Genomic DNA, 21009 nt, shown 5'->3' with positions numbered 1-21009 from the left:
TAGCTAGGATTATAGGTGTGAGCCATGGGCTCCCAGTTAAGGTAACTTAATTTTGACTCCCAACTCCGTTAGACATTAAAGTTGGGCAGTTTGGAGGAATGGGTATTTGTTTGTTTTTATACTGGAGCTTGAACTTACTAAGGCCTTGCATTTTCAGGCAGGCACTGTACCACTTGAGTCATATCTCTAGCCCTTTCTGCTTTTGTTGTTTTTTATTCATGTGGATCATATGGAGCTTGAACTCAGGGCCTGGGCACTCTCCTTGCGCTCTTTTACTCAAGGCTAGTGTTCTACCACTTTGAGCCACAGTGCCACTTCTTTTTTTCTGGTGGTTAATTGGAGAATTAAGAGTCTTACAGACTTTCCTGCTTGGGCTGGCTTTGACCCATGATCCTCAGATCTCAGCCTCCTGATTACAGGAGTGATTACCAGTAGGATTACAGGTGTGAGCCTGCTTTTGGTATTTTTTTTTGGCCAGTCCTGGGGCTTGAACTCGGCCTGAGCACTGTCCCTGGCTTCTTTTTTTGCTTAAGGCTAGCACTCTGCCAACTTGAGCCACAGCGCCACTTCTGGCCTTTTCAGTATATGTGGTGCTGAGGATTCAAACCTAGGGCTTCATGTATATGAGGCAAGCAAGCACTCTTGCCACTAGGCATATTCCCAGCCCCTGCTTTTGTTATTTTTATTTATTAAATTTTTTTTTGGCCAGTCCTGGGGCTTGGACTCAGGGCCTGAGCACTATCCCTGGCTTCTTTTTGCTCAAGGCTAGCACTCTGCCACTTGAGCCACAGCGCCACTTCTGGCCATTTTCTGAATATGTGGTGCTGGGGAATTGAACCCAGGGCCTCATGCATGAGACAAGCACTCTTGCCACTAGGCCATATCCCCAGCCCCAACTTTTGTTATTTTTTGAACAGGGTTTCACATTTATGTCTGAGTTGGCCTGGACTATGTAACATTGCACTAAGCCTTTTACTGGTTGAGATGTGCTCTCATGAACTTAGGGGTTAGGTTCAAACTTTAATTCTCATGGTATCCTTTCAAATACCAGAATTTCAAGTGCAAATGACCACACCCAGTGGTCTTGATGATTAAATGAAAGAATGCATGTGAAACTCTTAGTATTTGAGAAGTAATAGTATAGGTTATTCGAGGAATAACATTGAATAGTGATTTTAGTAAGTGAAATGGCTGGTTCATGTGAAATATCCTCTTAGCTTGGATAGTCACAGGGCTGTTTATTGCCTCAAAAAATGACACATGGAAATGAGAATATATATGCTTTCTTTAAAAGAAGTGACAACAGCCCAGTACCTGTGGTTCATGTTATAACCCTACCCTCTCAGGGAGGCTGAGATCTGAAGATTGAGGTTTGAAGCTACATAGGACCTATACATCTAACCAGTTAACCAGCAAAAGCCAGAACTAGAGGTGTGTCTCAAGTGGCAAAGTGCTAGCCAGTAGTGCGAAAAGCAGAATGAGAACTTGAGGCTAGGTCTTCAAGCCTCAGTATTGACACCAAGAATAAAAACAGGGTTTAGATGTATGGCTCAGCTGGACTATTGCTAGCCAGTGAGCAAAAACATCAGGTACAGAGTTCTAGTCCTAGCCACAGACCAAAATAATAAGGTAATTGCTAAGGGCACATACAGTGTTAAGAGACTTTATACTAGAGACACAGTAGACCACAAAGGTATGTGCATTCAGAAGATGATGAATTGCAAATGTTAACTACTTTTTGAGGAAAATTGAATATTCTAGTGCAAATTTATATTTCACTACTTTTTGCTTGTGATTAGACTGATGGTGGAAAAAGTGTTGGAGCAGCTTAAGAAAGGGAAATAATTTTTAATGTGGTTTGTAAAGTTTAGCAATTTGAAGCTATATATTTTGTGCATTTAGATACAGGAAAGCACTTTAGAAACAAATTATGCATAATATTCAAATTTGTTAATCAGATGGCTTGTGTTTTTTGTGTGAAAACATAGACTTATTTAATTTTTCATAGTTTAGATTCATTTGTTACTAAGATAGTTCTGGTTTATCCTATCCTCTGGTTTTCCATAAAATATTTGAATTGAGATGATAATATTTCCAAACATTTTTTTGAATTTTATTTTGCTTTATATATTACTAAGTTATTGAATCAGTAAAGGAGACTTAAATGACAATCATTTTGACAATTGAAGATTATATTTGTATTTAATATGAAAATACATTTTAGCTGGGCACTGGTATCTCATGCCTGTAATTCTAATAACTCAGGAGGCTGAGACTTGTGGATTGCAGTTCAAAGCCAGTCTGGGCAGGAAAGTACATGAGACACTTAATCTCCTGTAAAAAGAAATATATATATATGATATATACTATACTGTACTATATATGTGTGTGTATACGGCAGAAGTGGAGCTGTGGCTCAAGTGGTCTAACACGATCCTTGAGCAAAAAAGCTCAGGATCAGTGCCCAGACACACACGCATGCACACACACACACACACACACACACACACTATACATGCCCAGCTTAAGACATATGTATGTCATATATATATATATATATATATATATATATATATATATATGTCTTAAGCTGGGCATGGTGGTGTGTGCCTGCAATCTCAGCCCTCAGGAGGCTGAGGCAGGAGAATTTGAGGCCAGCCTGGGCTACATACAGCAAGACCAATCATGACTCAAAAAAAAAAGTCTTTGTGATATTTATTTTCATCTTTTCACTTGTTTCAGTCTACGTGAAAAAAGAGTAAGGTGTTCTTGCTTTCAGGGAGTTTACAATTGATTATTGAACACATCTACAAGTTATGAGTACAATCCATCTTGATCACTGTCATTCTTTCCATCCTTCTCCCCATCTTTAAAAAAAAAATTGCACTGCAGTAACTAGGTTAGCTTCTTTTCTGTGGTTGCATGTGTGCAGTCCCAAAGTAACCACTGAGTATTACACAAGTAGAACACTGCTTTCCTTAGTGACCCAAGAGTATCTAAATTGGCATTTGTTGATCTTTTATATTAATTTTTTTTTTTTAGTGGAGATAAAAACTAGGTGTCTGTGGCTCACAGCTATATAATTTATCCCAGCTACTCCAAAGGCTGAGATCTGAGGATCATGGCTTGAAGCAACCAGGGTAGGAAGTTCTGTGAGACTCTTACCTAATTAACCACCAGAAAGTCAGGAGTGAAGCTGTGGCTCAAGTGGTAGAGCAACAGCCTTGAATGAAAAGCTTAGAGACACCATCTAGGATCTGAGTTTAAGCTCCAATACTGGCAGAAAATAAATAGAAATGAGGATAATGAACCCAATGTAGTTTCTATGCATTGTTCTGTCTATAATGAAAACTGGTTCGTGTGTGTGTGTGTGTGAAAGAGAAAGAGAACCACGGTTTGAACTCAGGGCCTCTTATTCTGCTTGCTTGCTCATAGCTGGTACTCTACTACTTGAGCCACACCTCCCGTCTGACACTTGGCTGGCCAATTGGGTATGGAGTCTCATGGACTTTTCTGCCTGGGCTGGCATTGAACTGAATGAAAGTGATCTCTGCCTCCTGATATCTAGGATTATAAACATGAGCTACTGGCTTTTTCATTATCTGAGACAAGGCTAACTCTGCAGTATACTAAGTATAACTGACATGTCTCAAAATAGTCCTGATCCCCTTTTCACTTTAATTTACTAAACCTTTATAATAGAAGAACCTACCTTTAGGGTGGAATAATCCTACCACTAATAATATTGTTTTTTTTTTTTATTTTTAGCACTTTTTCAGCCATTAACTCCAGGTTCTCGAGAATTTGAAGATGTTTTAAATATTCTTCATTCATCTTACCTTGAACAAACCTCAGTTACAAATTTTAACTACAAACGGGCTTGCTTAATACATAATGAGCTTTTGGAAAAGGAGGTATGTTTTAAGTTGTTAAGTACGTGTGTGTATGCACATGCACGCATACACGTGTCCATGTGCACCTGGGACATGAACTTGGGGCCTATGTGCTGTTTCTGAGCTTTTTCACTCAAGAGTTAGCACTCTACCATTTGAGTCATAGTTTTACTTCCACCTTTTTGCTAATTAATTGGAGGTAAGAAAGAACGTCATGAACTTTTTGCCCTGGGCTGGCTTCAAACCCAGATCCTCAGATCTCAGCCTCCCGAGTAGTTTAGGATTATAGTCAGGAGCCACTGGCACCTGGTTTATAATTCTTTTTAGAACCAAGTAGCAGTCTGTTACAAAACTTATTTTTTGCCCCTAGAAGTACTAATTTTGGGGGGAAGCCAAATTATGACAGGGTAATGTTTTAAGTGCTATCTTTTTCTTTGCAGTGTTGAGAAATGAACTCAATGTCTTGTGCATGGTAGGCTACATCCTAGCTCTAAATATTGTTTTTCTAAATATTGTTACCATAGCAATGTGTGTTACAAGTGTTTATTAACATGCAGTTTTGTGAAACAATTTCTTTCCTGAGATCAACTTGCACTGGGATAGCTTATGTGTACTGATTTGAATTATAAAATCACACTTTTTTCTCTTTAATTTTGGGTACAAAGCAGTTGAATTAAATGTCTAAATTGGGGGCTATGAGAATGGCTTAAGTTGTAGAGTGCCTACCTAGCAAAGGTGAGGCCCTGAGTTCAAACTTCACTGCCCTCCCTAAGAATCTCTAAATTAAAAAATAAGAAGTCAGATGTTACTTTTGTTTTTAGGATTTGCTCAGTTTTTCCTTCAATTGCTTGGTGGGAAGTTCATGTTAATATCGTTAGTGAAAATTTATTTAATGAAAAAGTATGAAATAAGGGAAAAGTTGGATATATTTAGTTGAAGTTTCATGTACAAAATCTGTACTGAGTTTTGATTTAGGAAAAGGCACCATTATATTGTTATTCTGTTTGTTTTTCCCCAGTCGTGGAGCTTGAACTCAAGGCCTGAGCATTATCCCTGGCTTCTTTTTGCTCAAGGCTACCACTCTACCACTTGAGCCACAGCACCACTTCTGGCTTTTTCCATATATGTGGTACTGAGGAATCGAACCTAGGGCTTCATGTATACGAGGCAAGCACTCTACCACTAGGCCATATTCCCAGCCCTATATTGTTATTTTGATACAGCACAAATGGGATTTTGGAAATACTTTTAGCTAGGCACAGTGGTTCAAACCCGTAGTCCCAGTTACTTGGAAGGCCTTATTCAGAAGATTGTGATTTGAAGTCAGCCGGGCATAAAAGATGCTTATCTAAACCATTGCTGTTCAAATACAGGAGAAGCACAATTGCTGGGCATAGTGATGAGTGTGTGCCACTCATCTCCAGTGACTCTAGGAGTCATAACTAGGATTCTAGTGAGAGTATAAAATGAGACCCTGCCTTGAAGTAACAGTGGAAATGGACTAGAGGTGAGACTGAAGTGGTACAACAGTTGCCTAGTAAGCATGAGACAAGAAAGAGAAATATATGACATAATGACTCTCTAATGGATGTGAAATATTACTAATTTTGTATCTTTACATGTTGATTAAAGGAATACTATCAGAATTTAACTGAAAATATCCTTGAAAGGCAGTAGTGATACTGACATTTAGAAAAAAAATCAAAACCGCAGTAGTTTGATGTAGTTTCGTGGTATAATTGGGATTCTTTGTTAAATTTTATATGAAAAATTACTCAAGTTCTATTACTGAATAGTAGTGGCATAATACTAATGTAGAATGTTAGGTATTCTCTGTCTCAAATCACCATCTCTGAATCATTTGCTAAAGCCGGCAGATCAGGATTCATTTGAACAGTTCCAAGAACTATACAAGTTTATTTTTACCCTGTAAGAATATATGCGCTTATATTAACATGCCTAAGAAGGAGAATAATTATAAAAAAAGTAGAGCATTAGCTGTGTACTGGTGACTCACCTATAAGCCTACCTGCTCAGGAGGGTGAGATTTGAGCATTGCAGTTCAAAGCCAGCCTGGGCAGTAAAGTCTGTGAGAGTTATCTCTTATCTCCAATTAACCACCAAAAAGTCAGAAGTGGAGCCATGGCTCAAGTGGTAGAGCACTAACCTGAGCAAAAGAGCTCAAGGATAGTGCTCAGACCCTGAGTTCAAGCCCCATTATGGCAGAGGGATGGGGAGGGGGAGGGGGTAAAGAGGGATGGAGGAGAAAGAAGTGAAAGGGAGAGAGAAAGGAAGGAAAGAGGAGAACTTGTCCTTGTCCTGATTAAGTTTATAGGTTTAAATATTGGTCATTTATTGACCACCTACCATATGGAGTACACCATGTTAAATAAAATGGGTGATTGATTAAAGCATGAATTTATAACTTTTGGGAGTATTGCAGACTTTTTTTTTTTTTGTCAGTTGTGGGGCTTGAACTCTGGGCCTGGGTGCTGTCCCTTAGCTCTTCCAAAAGAGCTCAAGGCTAGCACTCTACCACTTGAGTCACAGTGCTGCTTCTGGTTTTCTGGTGGTTAATTGGGGATGAGAGTCTCTCAGACTTTTCTGTCCGGGCTGGCTTTGAACTTTGATTCTCAAATCTCAGCCTCCTGAGTAGCTAGGATTACAGGCATGAGCCACTGGCACCCAGCTGTATTGCAAATTTTAAATAGAAGTTTAGTTTAAATTAACAAGGGGCTAGATGCTGGTAGGTCATACCTCTGTTATTTAAGCTACTCAGGAGGCTAAGTTCTGAGCACTGATGTTTGAAGCCATCCAGGGCACAAGTCTGTGAGAGTCATTTCCAGTTAACCTCCACAAAGCTAAAAGTTGAGCTGTGGCTCACATGATAGAACACTACCCTTAAGCAAAAAAGTCAAGGAAGAGCTCAAAGCTGCAGTACTGGAACAAAAGCAAAACAGCAGATTAACAGGTGCTAGATGTTTATTTAACTATGATATGAATAAAAAAGCAGTGCAAATGCGGAAAAAGAAAATTGAATTGCAGAAAGTATAGGGAAAGAAAAGATAATTTCTACTTTGATTAGTTTTAGATGTTGGGAAAATGTTGAAACAATTTTTGAAGAAGATTCTTGACTTGGCTTAATAAAATATGGCAAGTAGTTATTACAGATTGGGTTTCATTTTATTTAGTTTACAGAGAAGCGAAGAGAACTGAAGTTTGATGGTCGTTTAGACAAGGAACTTTCAGAGTCCTATGCATTTCTCATGGTTGATCGGTATCAGGTGAGTTTAACCCTTTAGACAAAACAATTTGACAGTGTTCTCTTGTAACTAATTTCTCATAAACTAAAATTTTCTTGGTAGATAAGAAAAGATTCAGATGGATAAATATTCAAAGGGATGTTTTTGTAATTTCTTTTTCAAGTGTTCTGTTTTTTTCTCTGATCAATCCTATTTTATTCACCTGGAATGTGCTTGGTAATATGTTTACCATCTAGAGCTGCTGATTATGTTATTGTAGCCATATTTTCCTATTTTAATTTATTTTTTCTTTAAATATTTTGCTGTTTCTAATTCCCTCTAAAAAAGAGAATGGTTGAATTGTAAGAGGATTAAAAGACTGTCTCATAACTAGAATAAAGATGGATTCCTGATACAATTGCTTTTTCAGGCTAATTTTTATACTAATATATAGTCATAGCTGGAATGTCCATAGGAGAGTTCTTTAATGTAGAATACATATAACTTAAAAGTTAAATTCTAGGGGCTGGGAATATGGCCTAGTGGCAAACCCTGGGTTCGATTCCCCAGCACCACATATACAGAAAATGGCCAGAGGTGGCGCTGTGGCTCCAGTGGTAGAGTACTAGCCTTGAGCAAAAAGAAGCCAGGGACAGTGCTCAGGCCCTGAGTCCAAGCCCCAGGACTGGCCCCACCCCCCAAAAAAAAAAAAGTTAAATTCTATTTAAAACAAATTTGTAAATTACTGTTTCATGTTTTCAGTGTTCTGATAAAATACTTTGTTTATTTAGGTTCAAAGCATATGTGAAAAAGGATTGCAGGTGGGCCAGTCTAAAATAACGATTCTTGGCAGTCCTTCCATGGGTAATTGCTTTTTCATTTATATTTACCTAATATTAAGTCACCATTTAAAAATACACAGGTAGCTGGGCGCCAGTGGCTCATGCCTGTAATCCTAGCTACTCAGGAGGCAGAGATCTGAGGATCGCGGTTCAAAGCCAGTCCTGGCAGGAAAGTCTGTGGGACTCTTATCTTCAATTAACTGTGGTAGAGCACTAGCCTTGAGCTGAAGCACTCAGGGACAGTGCCCAGGCCTAGAGTTCAAGCCCCACAACCAACAATAAATATAAAGTAAATAAAATAAAAATACAGGGGCTGGGAATATAGCCTAGTGGTAGAGTGCTCGCCTCGTATACATGAAGCCCTGGGTTCGATTCTTCAGCACCACATATATAGATAAAAGCCAGAAGTGGCGCTGTGGCTCAAGTGGTAGAGTGCTAGCCTTGAGCAAAAAGAAGCCAGGGACAGTGCTCAGGCCCTGAGTCCACGCCCCAGGACTGGCAACAAAAACAAAACAAATTAACAAAAATAAAATAAAAATACACAGGTTCATGCCCTACAACTAGCAACTCAGGAGGCAGAGCTCTAGAATTTCAAGTCAACCCGGGCAGAAAACTCAATGAGACTCTAACCTGGAAAAGCCAAAGTAGAGGTATGGTTCAAGTAGCACTCCAGCCTTGAGCAAAAAACCGCGTGAGAGTAGGAGGTCCTGAGTTCAAGCCCATCCAATGTAACACACACACAAAAGAAAAGAAAAATACATGTAATTTTGTGGTAGTCTTTGTACTTAAATTTGTATAGACTTTATCATGTTTCAAAAAGATCAGTTCCTGCTTCTGAAATTTATAACCATTTTATCTTTTGTTACCAATATTGTTTGCTTCTAATTGGTCAGAGATTACTTTTTAAAATGTTATTATGTTAAGTGTGGTGGTACATTATTAGATTACTACCTGGGCAAAAATAGAAGACCTTTTCAAAGAAATAAAAGTAATATGAGTAGGAGATAGAGCTCAAGTGATAGAGCACTTGTGTTGAAATTTCAAGGCTGAATTCAAACTCTAGACTCTTCCATTCCTGTCCCAGAAATGTTCTAGTCCAAGCGATTTTATAAAATTTGTTCACTTTCATTTTTTCTCCTCATTTCATTTTACTTTGGTTCAACGTCTGAGGTCTTGACTGACCTTTCATTTTCATCTCTTTGTAAAGATATCAGATATACCAGGCATTGGTGGCTCACATGTAATCCTAGCTACTCAGAAGGCTAAGATCTGAGAATAATGGTTTGGAGTTAGACCAAGCAGAAAAGTCCATGAGATTTTATCTTCAATTAGGCAGCAAAAAGCTGAAAATGAGGTTTGGGTCAAGTGGTAGAATGTCAGCCTAGAGCAGAGAAAGCCAAGTTGAGAGCTCAAGACACTGAGTTCAACCCCCAGTACTGACACACAGGCATGCACAAACACATATGTGCACGCATACACAAATCATAGCTTGTATCTCTATTCTATTATTGGATAAGTATTTGGATTTTTTTGTATTTCTTATTCAAACTGAAATTATATTTCTCTCTTTAGGTATTTATCTTTCTAGATATGCTGATTTGTTGCAAGCTAATCCTTTGGAAGCTGGGGCGATAGGTGATGTTGTTATTTTTAAAATAATGAAGGTAATTTTAATTTATACAGACATGTGTCAAAGATAATGTGTGATTTAAATTTTAATTTTAGGAGCTTAAGAGTGATGAAAAGGGGGCTGGGAATATGGCCTAGTGGCAAGAGTGCTTGACTCATATACATGAAGCCCTGGGTTCGATTCCCCAGCACCACATATATAGAAAATGGCCAGAGGTGGCGCTGTGGCTCAAGTGGCAGAGTGCTAGCCTTGAGCAAAAAGAAGCCAGGGACAGTGCTCAGGCCCTGAGTTCAAGGCCCAGGACTGGCAAAAAGAAAAAAAAAAAAGAGTGATGAAAAGTCCATATGAAGCTATTTTTGAGAGGTTTACTTGTCATCTTTGATCTGTGCTAACCATACTTAACAGTTTGTTTTCCAAAGAAATGATCAGCAGATTAATATGCCAGTGATGTAATTTAGATTAGTGAAGTTTTTATTAGTAGAATTTCTGTTTACTTGTTATAGTATTAATTTCATATAGTAAAAAATCATGTTTGGATAGACAATAGAAGATTTTTTTTCTATTTTAGGGTAAAATAAAGAGTGTATATGACCCCATGAGTATTAAAAGCTTGGAACCTATGTTAAATAAAATTGCTTTGGATCCAACACCAAAGCATGAATGTCATGTGTCAAAGAATGCCAGTAGAATTACATCCCTTTTGGCTTACAGAGCGTATGAGCTTACTCAGGTAAGTGCCTGGATCCATTTTAATGTTACAACCTATTATATCTATTTTGTTGTTAAACCTTCAGAATATCTCCCTTTCAGTTTTCTCCTTTACTATAGCAGTTCCTGGTTTTCTCAGATCCCAGTCTTTCTTACTGAAGCTGGTTAACGGTTTCCAAGATGGCTCAGAAATACAGTGGTCCCTGAAGCCTGGTTTTGTATAGACATTGAAGTTTAACATGCCTTATAACATTTTATTTTTTATCAGTCATGGGGCTTAAACTCAGGGCTTGGGCACTGTTCCTGAGCTCTTTTAGGCTGGTGTTCTGCAACTTTGAGCTATATAGTGCCACTTACGTTTTTGAGTGGTTAATTGGAGATAAGAATCTCATAGGGATTTTTCTGCCCAGGATGGCTTAACGCCACTATCCTCAGATCTCAGCTACCCCCTTACTCAGGGAGTGGCTAGGATTACAGGTATGAGCCACCAGCACCAGGCAACATTTTGAAATTTAAGTTTTTCTGGTCTAAAAAGATCTTCTTGTTAAATAAAATACGGCTGGTTTTTCAAAGAAAATTTCAGGCTGCCTGAAATGTATACATTTATAACATGTATTATTGATTTAATAATTTTATATATCAACCTTAATTTGTAAACTTAGAATTAATTTTTAAGGTTTATCAGGCATAATATAGAAAACTATACATTAATTTCTTTCCTCCCTTCCTAAAATATTGTTAATTGATACATACTAATTATACATATTTTGTGATATACAGTGTGACATTTCAGTATATGTATTCAGTGTATAGTGATAAGGATAATCAGGCATATATATCATCCCAAACATTTCTTTCTTTCTGTTGGGACCATTCAAAAAGTCTATGTGGGTTGATGGTGTCATAGAAGTGCTTGCCTAGTAAGAGTGAGGCCCTGAGTTCGATATCCAGTACTATTTAAAAAAAAAAAATCTGGGCACTGGTGGCTCATACCTATAGAGATTTGAGGATCACAGTTCAAAACCAGCCTGGAGACTCTTGCCTCCAATTAACCACTGGAAAACCAGAAGTGGTGGTGTGGCTCAAAGTGGTAAAGCGCTAGCCTTGAGCAAAAGAGCTCAGTGACAGTGCCTAGGCCATGAAGTCAAGCCTCACAAATGACTAAAAACAAAAAGAAACTGTAATTGGGTATCAAATTCTAGTTACTTAAGAGACTGAGATCTGAAAGATCTTGGTTTAAAGAAAAATGAAGAGTTAGAGGTGTTGCTCAAGTGGTAGAGTATCAGCCTTGGAGGAGGATTGGGAGGTTAAGAGTATGACAACCTGAATTCAAGCCCTGTATCAGCACACATAAAAAAAAAGCTCTTCTAGTTAATTAGTAACAATTGTTATCAACTATAATTACCCTTCTGTGTTATACAACATTAGAAGTTATTCTTAGCTGGGGAATGTAGCTGAGGTGGTATGTTCTTAGTGAAGCCTTGCCTTCAGTCCTCAGTGCAACAAAAAGCAAGTATTTCTCCTGTTTAATTACAGCCCCACAGGGTCTTATCTCCATCACTTCTTCACCCATGCCTATTATTCTACTCTCTACTTCTGTGAGATTAACTTTAGCTCTCACAAAAAGTGAGAACATGCAGTATTTTGTTTTTTTTTCTGACTGATTTCATTCAACATAATGTCCCCATTTGCATCCATGTTACTGAAAAGAACAAAATTTCATTCTTTATGATTGAAGATATGTATGTATGTATGCATGTGTGTATACGTGTGTGTATTGCTGGTAAAAGGCCTTATATAACTCTTGCTTTTAAGTTGAAATGAGAATTTCACCAGCTTGAGCTGGTTTTGAACTGTGGCCCTAGCTTCCTGGTACCTAGGATTATAGGTGTGAGCCTCTGACATTGGGCTTTTATACATATATTTTTATTCATCAATGAACTATATATAGTCAGTGTAATTATTTTAAATGTAAAAAATGTTCAAAGGTATTACATGTACTGATGCATTGAAAGTAGTGATATTAGCCTCTCTAGAAATAGTTTCTTAATTTTTTTTATCTATTTAGTTTTTATTGTGTTAATATAAAATAAAATTTATTGTTGTTCCTTGGAGAGGGTATAGGCTTGAATGTAGAGGCCTCATGCTTGCTCAGCTTACTTACTTAGTGCTGGAGCTCTTGTACTCATTGCTTCAAGCCTGGCTTTTTGCTGGTCCGTTTAGAGATGGAGTCTCATGGACTGATTTTCAGTCCAGGTTTTCTTTGAACTAAGATGTTTCAGGTCTTAGCCTGTTGAGTAGCTAGAATTATAGGCATGAGCCATCAGATACCCAGCCCTCTTGAATAGTCAATACAAAAGATGTGTTTTGGGGGTTTTATTCTTTACTATGTCAGTGGGGAGAGGAGCAATACTAGATTCAAACCAGGGCTTGGTGCTGTGCCTGCTAGACTGTCACTTTGCCACTTGGGCCACATCCCCAACCCAGTTGAGGACTTTTGGGATAAAGGGAACTTTCAGAGGCATCAATCAGGATTACTCTCTGAATAGTAGTGGCACTACTGGTAGATATGAATTATAGTTGCGCATGCATGTGTGTGTGTGCATGTATGTGTGTATATGTGTTGGTCTTGGGACTTGAACTCAGGGCCTGGGCACTGTCTCTGAGCTTTGTTGCTCAAAGCACTCTTCCACTTGAGCAACAGCTCCATTTCTGTTTTTTTTTTTTTTAGTGGTTAGAGATAAGGGTTTTATGGACTTTCTTGCTGGGCTAGCTTTAAACCATGATCCTCAGATCTCAGCCTTCTAAATAGCTAAGATTACAGGCATGAGACACCAGTGCCCAGCTCAGATGTATTGTTCTCTCAAAATAATATGCAAACTGGTAGCTGGGATTGGTTTCATTTGTGTCCTTAGTATTTTACTTTTAGGATCAAGTTGGCTTTTCTGGACTGAGCTTTAGGCTTAGGCAGTTCCATTTGTAATATTTTCATTAGGAAATAAGCTACACATCCCCTATAGTTAGCTTCTCAGAAGTAAACTTGAAATACCTAAGAGTAGCACCATAAACTCTGATATATATTGAAGTAGATTATTATTATTTGTTATAATAATAATGATTAATAACTTATTAGTGCTGATACCTTTTTGAACTCGGGGCCTTGCAATCTCAATTGTCTTTTTCCATTCCAAGCTAGTGATTGATCTACACTTCTGCTTCACCCCCGCTTCTGGCTTTTTGCTTGTGCACTGGAGATAAGGGTCTATTGGGGGTTTGTCTGCCCTGGCTGGCTTTGAACCAAGATCCTCAGGTCTCAGCTTCCTAACTAGCTAGATTTATAGGCTTGAGCCACTGGTGCCCAGTAGAAGTATGTATTACAAAGTACATATAAAATACTAAATGTATTTTGGTTAAGTGGATAAGCTTTAGCTTAAAGCAATTTTCTCTCAGAGGTACCTAAATAATTTTTTCTCAAAAGGAGAAAGATAAATATAAGATTCCACTTTGTATCACTAATGTATTCAAAGAAGTTAATTTTGTGTTCTCTTATTTTTAGTATTATTTTTATGAATATGGCTTTGATGAATTAAGGCGGAGACCAAGACACGTTTGTCCATATGCAGTTGTATCTTTTACTTACAAAGATGACATACAAACTCCCAAATTTGTATCTTCGTTAAGGTAAGAATTAAAGAGTTTTAAGGTTGGGAAGAGATGAATTTTACAGATCCTCCAGGATGATGTTAGCCTGCCATGTTGTCCCACCCTTCCCTTTTACATTTTTCTTGAAATCAATTGGATATCTGATTGGCCATTATGACATTACATTGCAAAACAAAACAAGGAAAAAGAAACAGTCAACCAAACAAAAAGAAAGTGCAAATGGTCTGTGAAAGACAAATTATTGAATATAGAAATAGAAACTAAATTTTACTTAATATACTTCTTTGTCAGTTTTTAAAATTGAAATTTTGTATATAACTTTCTTAAAAATTAAGCTAAAACTAAATCATGTGCTAGTCAGAAGCCTAGTTTTGGGGAGTTTAAAAAGTTTCCAGGTGATTTTGATTGTCAGCCAGTGTTTAGTATCATTGATGATTTCTTACAAGCTCTAACATAAAGTGGCTAAATACCAGTGAGCAAAATTATTCCCTTTTCCTCCATGTGGTGATCCTAAGCTGTTTTTTATTTGTTTGTTTTGGATGGTATTGAAGATTGAACTTGGGGCCTTGGCAGACACTGTACTACTTGAGCCCCCTTTTATGTTGGTTATTTGTGAGGTAGAGTCTAGACTTAATGTCTGGACTAAAAATCCTACTTGTGCTTCCCACCAGCTTTTGTGCTTCTGCTGTAGCTAGGATTAGAGGTGTGAGCCTCCATCCTAGCCATTTGATTGAAGTGGAAATTTGACAACGTGTTTTGAGAACTTCAGAACCAAGATCCCTTAATCTGTGCCTCCTGAGTCTAAAGACATTTTAAGCAAATGAAAAAGTAAATTTAGCCATAAAGGTGAAATGGTCAAACGTCTGTTGAGTTCCTGTACATATTGAAAATAACTTAAGATATCTATTAGTTTAAAAACAGTGTTTTTAAAAATTGTTTTTGGTACTGGGGCTTGAACTCAGGACCTTTCTCACTTAGCTTTTTTCCACTCAAGCCTATCACTACCTCTTGAGACACACCTCTACTTTGGGGTGTTTACTGGCCAGTTGGAGATAAATCTTGCAGATTTATTTTCCCAGTCTGGCTTTGAACCTCGATCCTCAGATTTCAGCCTCCCAAGCAGCTAGGATTATAGGTATGAACCACTAGCACCAGTTTGTTTTCTTTACTTTGATTCTGGTCTGTAGTTCCACAGTTAAGTGTAGATAGACCATCCATCCTGTACCTTGAGTGTATTATCAATACTAGGACCCCCTTGTTGTTCTTTCTCTTTACTAATTATTTGTATAGCTGTTTTCCTCTATTCCTGCAGGTCACTCCTTAAAGGTGACCGGTCATCTCAATAAGGCCTTTTTTTTTTGGTCAGTTGTGGGACTTGAACTTGGCCAGGGCATTGTCCCTGAGCCTCTTTGTGCTCAAGGTTAGTACTCTGCCACTTGAGCCACTGGTGTCTGGCTAATAAGGCTTTTCTGTGTGCGCGCGCGCGCGCGTGTGTGTGTGTGTATGTATGTGTATGCTGGTACTTGGGCTTGAACTCAGGGCTTGAGCCCTATTCTTTAGCTTTTTTGTTCAAGACTGGTGCTCTACCACTTGAGCCAGAGCTCCACTTCCAGCTTTTTGGTGTTCATTGGAGATAAGAGTCTCAGATTTGTCCTGCCCAGGCTGGCTTCAAATTAAGATTACAGGGTTAAGTCATTACAACCCAGCTTTCTTTTCTTTTTAAAGTTTGAAAATCCCTTATAATTTGTCTTTTTTTCTGCATAGTACTTAAAACTGTCACCATATGGTAACTACTTGTTTATTGTATGCCTTTTTCATTATTTTGTAAGCTATTTGAAATCAGGTATTTTGTTCTGTTTATCCTTACAAATCTGTTAACGAAACTTATGGGTAAATAGTGGGAGCTTATAGATAATACCTCCTTATTTAAAAAAATGAAAATATTATACTGTTTTTTGAATAGTTAGTAGGTTTGTGAATCAGTGTCCTGGCTTGTGTTCTCTTCAGCCTTGAATCCCCTTACACAGATTGGCATTACTCTGGCCCGGATTACAGGAGGTAAATGAGGCCTCTGAATATTGTATCTTTTCACCTTATCACTAGGACACAAGATTTTTTTTAATGTATCTTCCGTCATCCTGTCTTAGCAAAAACCCTGTGGTTTAGTGTCCTCACTTCTTTGTATGCCAGTAAGAATGAGGCATTGTTCTACTTGAATATTCAAAAACGATGTTATTTATCTTTTACAGATTATATCATTTGTTTTGTGTGTTTATATTTCTATATGTCACATGGACAAATATTTTGTTCAACTATCCTCTCAATTAGATGTATAGGTTTAACTTAGCTTTTTTTTTTTCTTTTTTTATGGTACTAGAGTTTGAACTCTGGCTGGTACTTGGTAGGCAGTGCTTTACCTGCTGAGCTTTACCTCAACATTTTTAGTTATTTTTTTCAGATACTTAGTTTACCTTTTAGATCTTTTTTTTCCCTCCCAAATAGTGCCTTGGGTTTTTACCCAAACTGGCTTAGACCACAATCCTCCTATGTATGCTTCCTGAGTAGTCACAGGTAACTTTCACTCTGCTCAGTTTTTTATTGAGATTGGATTGTGTCAACTTTTTGACTAGACTGGACTTGAAATGTAGTAGCTAGGGCTACAGGTATGAGCCACTTCTCCCAAGTTAGGCAAAGATTTTTTTTTTAATCAACTTTTAACCTGGTTGTCCATGCTAATTAGAAGCTCATTGGCAGCTTTAGATTTCTTGGTTAAAACCTGTATAAGCTGTGTTTAAGCAGTCTTTTAGTAATATAAATATTCTTGTTGAAAAGTTTGAAAACTATTCTACTTTGTTCTTAATTAAGATGCTTTTAATTCATGTATGTATATTTCTTCATTAGAGTGAAAAATTATGTCAGTTTTTCAATCTTGAACAGAATTTATTGTACGAATATACTTATATATAAACATATATATACATACATTCTTGCTATATACATGTTTTAAGTATATTCCAGTATTTATATAGATATTACTTTATCACCAAGTAAATTTATTGATTTAGAGGACTAATTTCTTTTGTGCTGGTTCTTGGTTTGATCTCAGGGGCTGAGTCCCATCCCCTACCTTTTTTACTCAAGGCTGGTACTCTATCATTTGAGCTATAGGTCTGCTTCTAGCTTTTTGGTGGTTACTTATAAATAAGAGTCTCAGGGAGTTTCCTGCCCAGGCTGGCTTCTAACCTCAATCCTCAGGTTTTATCCTTCTGAGTATAGAACTGACATTTTCTTCCCTACCTCCTTTAAGTTTGTGTACATATGGTAATGGAAGAAAGTGTGTGTGTGAGTGTGTGTGTGTGTGTGTGTGTGTGTGTGTTTTTATTAGTACTGGAGCTTAAACTCAGGACCCAAATGTTGTCCCTTAGCTTTTTTCACTCAAGGGCTAGTGTACTTACACTTAAGTCACAGCTCCATTTCCAGGGTTTTGATGGTAAATTGGAAGTAAAAGTCTCATGGTCTTATCAAATGTCTTTTTTTTTTTTTTTTGCCAGTCCTGGGGTTTGGACTCAGGGTCTGAGCACTGTCCCTGGCTTCTTTTTGCTCAAGGCTAGCACTCTATCACTTGAGCCACTTCTGGCCTTTTCTGTTTATGTGGTGCTGAAGATCAAACCCAGGGCTTCATGCATGCAAGGCAAGCGGACTCTACTACTAAGCCATATCCCCAGCCCTAGTAAATGTTTTAATGAGTAGTTAGAAATGGAATTTGTTCTTTCTGCTTTTATTTTCTTGTGCAGTTTGCCATTAAAAATAGCACTTATAGGGCTGGGATGTAGCTCAGTGACAAGTGCTTGCCCAGCAAGTGCAGCATCCTGGGTTTGATCCCTAGTGCCAAAAAAGAGAAAAAACAAAATAACCAGCAAAAAGCTGGGCTGGAAACGTAGCCTAAATGATAAGAATGCCAGACAAACAAGAAAGCTGAGCACAGGTCTTGCGTTCAAACTCTAGTACAACTATAAAAAAAAAACCCTGCATAATATTCAGAATCATAAGCCATTATAATTCATAAAGTCACTAAATAAATGTATAAGCCAGGCACTGGTAGCTCATGCCTACAATCCTAGCTACTCAGGAGGGTTGAGATCTAATGATCGAGGTTCAAAGCCAGCCCAGGCAGGAAAGTCTATGAGACTCTTATCTCCAATAAACTACTCAGAAAAAGCAGGAAGTGGCACTGTGGCTAAAATGGTAGAGTGCTAGCCTTGAGCACAAAGGCTTAAGGACAGAGCCCAGGCCATGAGTTCAAGCCCCAGGACTGGCAAAAAACAAAACTAAGCACTTGTGGCTCATGCTTGTAATCCTAGCTACCCAGGAAGCTGAGATCTGAGGATGGTTATTTGAAGCCATCCTGGGCGGGAAAGTCTGTGAGTCTTTTTTTTTGCCAGTCCTGGGGCTTGAACTCAGGGCCTGAGCACTGTCCTTGGCTTCTTTTTGTTCAAGGCTAGCACTCTACCACTTGAGCCACAGTGCCACTTCTGGCTGTTTTCTATATATGTGGTGCTGGGGAATCGAACCCAGGGCTTCATGTATACGAGGCAAGCACTCTTGCCACTAGGCCATATTCCCAGCCCCTGTGAGAGTCTTATCTCCAATTAACTACCAAAAAGCTGGAAGTAGAGCTGTGGCTTAAATGGCAGAGTGTTAACCAAGAGCAAAGATTTTTCTCAGGGACAGTGCCTGGGCCTCTGAATTCAAGCTCCAGGACTGGCACCAAAAAATGACAACAGTTAAGGGCTTGGGTTGTAGCTTAGTGTAGACCAGTTGCCTAGCATTCATAAGGCCATGGCATTGCAAACAAACAACACTTATATCAAGGTCCCAAATGTTAACTTTCATGTTGTTGCCAAACACTAATATGTTTTCTTTTTAAAAATTTATTTGTAGATCTAACAGCTTTAATGCAGATAGAAACATAGGTAAGTTATATATTTTTTTAGTTTTATAAGTTGAAACAAGTTTCAAATAGTAAAAGATGAATAAGTGTTTTTAGTTTTGTAATGAATAAAAATCTGAAAAAGCAAGTTTGTGTTCTAATATAGAATCAACATTTTTTCATCTGCATAAGGGTCTTTTTAAAGAAGAAGCATTTTAATTGAAAAAAATGATAAAAATATTCGAAACAGATAATTTTATTATTAAAGATAAAAAGATTACATGCCTCAGATTCCACCCTCCATTCTTGTCTTTTTGAAGTAGACCACATTGTCCTCATAATGTTGGAAACCTCAGCCTTCCTAGTGCTTGAGCATTATCAGTGTGGGATACCCATGGTTGGCTTACTTGCTTTTTAAAATTATTAAGTTCAGCAGTGGTTTTATATTTCAGAAGGTAAAGATGGGGGCTGGGAATATGGCTTAGCGGTAGAGTGCTCGCCTTGCATGCATGAAGCCCTGGGTTCGATTCCTCAGTACTACAGAACCAGAAAAAGCTGGAAGTGGTGCTATGGCTCAAGTGGTAGAGTGCTAGCTTTGAGCAAAAAGGAAGCCAGGGACAGGCCCTGAGTCCAAGCCCCAAGACTGACAAAAAATAAAATAAAAGAAAAAATCTTGAAAGGTAAAGATGAATGCATTACAGACAGGTGCAAACAGTAAATCCTCTTTTACAACCCAGAACTCATTGTTGGAGGAATATGATTCCTACAATAGTTGGCAATTAGGGAGTTTGTTAGCCCATACAGGTTGGCTCTGAGAATAAAGTTGATGTAAAAGCTAAAAACAAAACAAAAGACAAGTTACAAGCAACATCAACATTGTCTTAAGATTCTTCACAACAAAAATGAGCAAATAGATAGGTGACATTGTAGGCTTTCATGTAGTTAACCATATTTAGTATAATTTCCTTTAGGGGAATTAAGAGGGCAGTGATTATATTATTGTTCCTCATACAAATATGTTACTCATTAAAGTTGGTATGATTTTTTTCAAAGCAAAAGGTGCTTGAAGCTAAAATCTCAATATTTGGATTTTTCCAAAACGAAAATGTTACTTCTGTGTTTTTTACACTTAAACCTTATTTCTAGGTATTTTTCATTTCTCATATATTTACTTCTCAAGCAATTGATCAAGCAATTGATCTCTTATTCTTTTCATTTAGATAAATACAACTATACCTTATGGAAAGGACAGCTCTTAAATAAAGGAAAGCTTCTGTGCTATATTTCTTTAAGGTCATCTACTCGTGCATTTTTGCCTATCAAACTGTAAGTATGGAACATTTTAAATAACAATTGACCATTGCAGTTCTCTTAGTATCTTTACCTTCTTTATCTTTTTTCACATTTAAATTTTACTTTGTTCCCTAAGAAATTAAAAATGAGTATCTAGGAATTTAGGTATGAGTCACCAGCCCCCAGCTGAAAGATAGTTTTTGAAAGTTTTATCCTGATTAGATAGATGTTTTTTTCACTCAGTTTTGCATCTAGTAGACATAAAAGTTAACTAGTTGTTTGTTGAAAAGAGCTTTGATATGGTTAGTTAAGTTAGATCTTTTCAGTTCTGTAGCTCTGAAATAGAATAGAAAAGTTTAAAATGATCTTTCATTAACGCCAAAGTAAACATTAGAGGCCATAGTGAAAATTTTAAAGTTTAACAGTTTGTAAGTGAGGGCTGAGGGATGTAGCACAGTGGTAGAATGAAGACCCTGGGTTTGATTCTCCAGCACTTCAAAAAGGAAAGTTTATACTTTAATTATCTTAATAAGATCATAATTTTTATTGTTGGTGGTTAGTAAAGTTGACATATTATAGGATTAGCTTCTGGCTTAAGGGTGTGGAAGGTTGACAGTGTTCCTAGGAATCTATTTTCCTATATATAGTTATCTGAGCATTTTATATCAGTACTCTTTAGAATGAAACATGTTAGTAATGAATATACATTTTTATTTTCCACCAATTGTATATATTTGTCTGATGGAGTGGAGAAGAAAGTGGGGAGAGAGGGAAGGGAGGAGGGAGAGGGAAAAGCATAACTATTAGA

At 37.6% G+C, this 21009-nt stretch overlaps 1 protein-coding gene across 9 annotated transcripts in view; it reads left to right on the top strand.

The window, feature by feature from the left end:
• The window catches only part of Tasor (transcription activation suppressor), a 69584-nt gene that overhangs the window by 6029 nt on the left and 42546 nt on the right, over positions 1–21009 (top strand). For all 9 annotated transcript variants that reach the window (XR_007212327.1, XM_048355769.1, XM_048355767.1 and 6 more), the window contains exons 2-9: positions 3769–3914; positions 7085–7177; positions 7927–7999; positions 9550–9641; positions 10176–10337; positions 13872–13996; positions 18920–18951; positions 20129–20234. Coding sequence is in view for 8 of the 9 variants with exons in the window: in XM_048355769.1 (XP_048211726.1) it covers positions 3769–3914; positions 7085–7177; positions 7927–7999; positions 9550–9641; positions 10176–10337; positions 13872–13996; positions 18920–18951; positions 20129–20234 (829 nt within the window). In the remaining variant the exon portion in view is untranslated. The remainder of the gene's footprint in view (positions 1–3768; positions 3915–7084; positions 7178–7926; positions 8000–9549; positions 9642–10175; positions 10338–13871; positions 13997–18919; positions 18952–20128; positions 20235–21009) is intronic.

Source organism: Perognathus longimembris, chromosome 10 (assembly GCF_023159225.1).
Source record: "Perognathus longimembris pacificus isolate PPM17 chromosome 10, ASM2315922v1, whole genome shotgun sequence".
NCBI classification, from domain to species: Eukaryota; Metazoa; Chordata; class Mammalia; order Rodentia; family Heteromyidae; genus Perognathus; species Perognathus longimembris.
The sequence above is the reverse complement of the archived record's forward strand: the minus strand, read 5'-3'. Positions and strand labels throughout refer to the sequence as shown.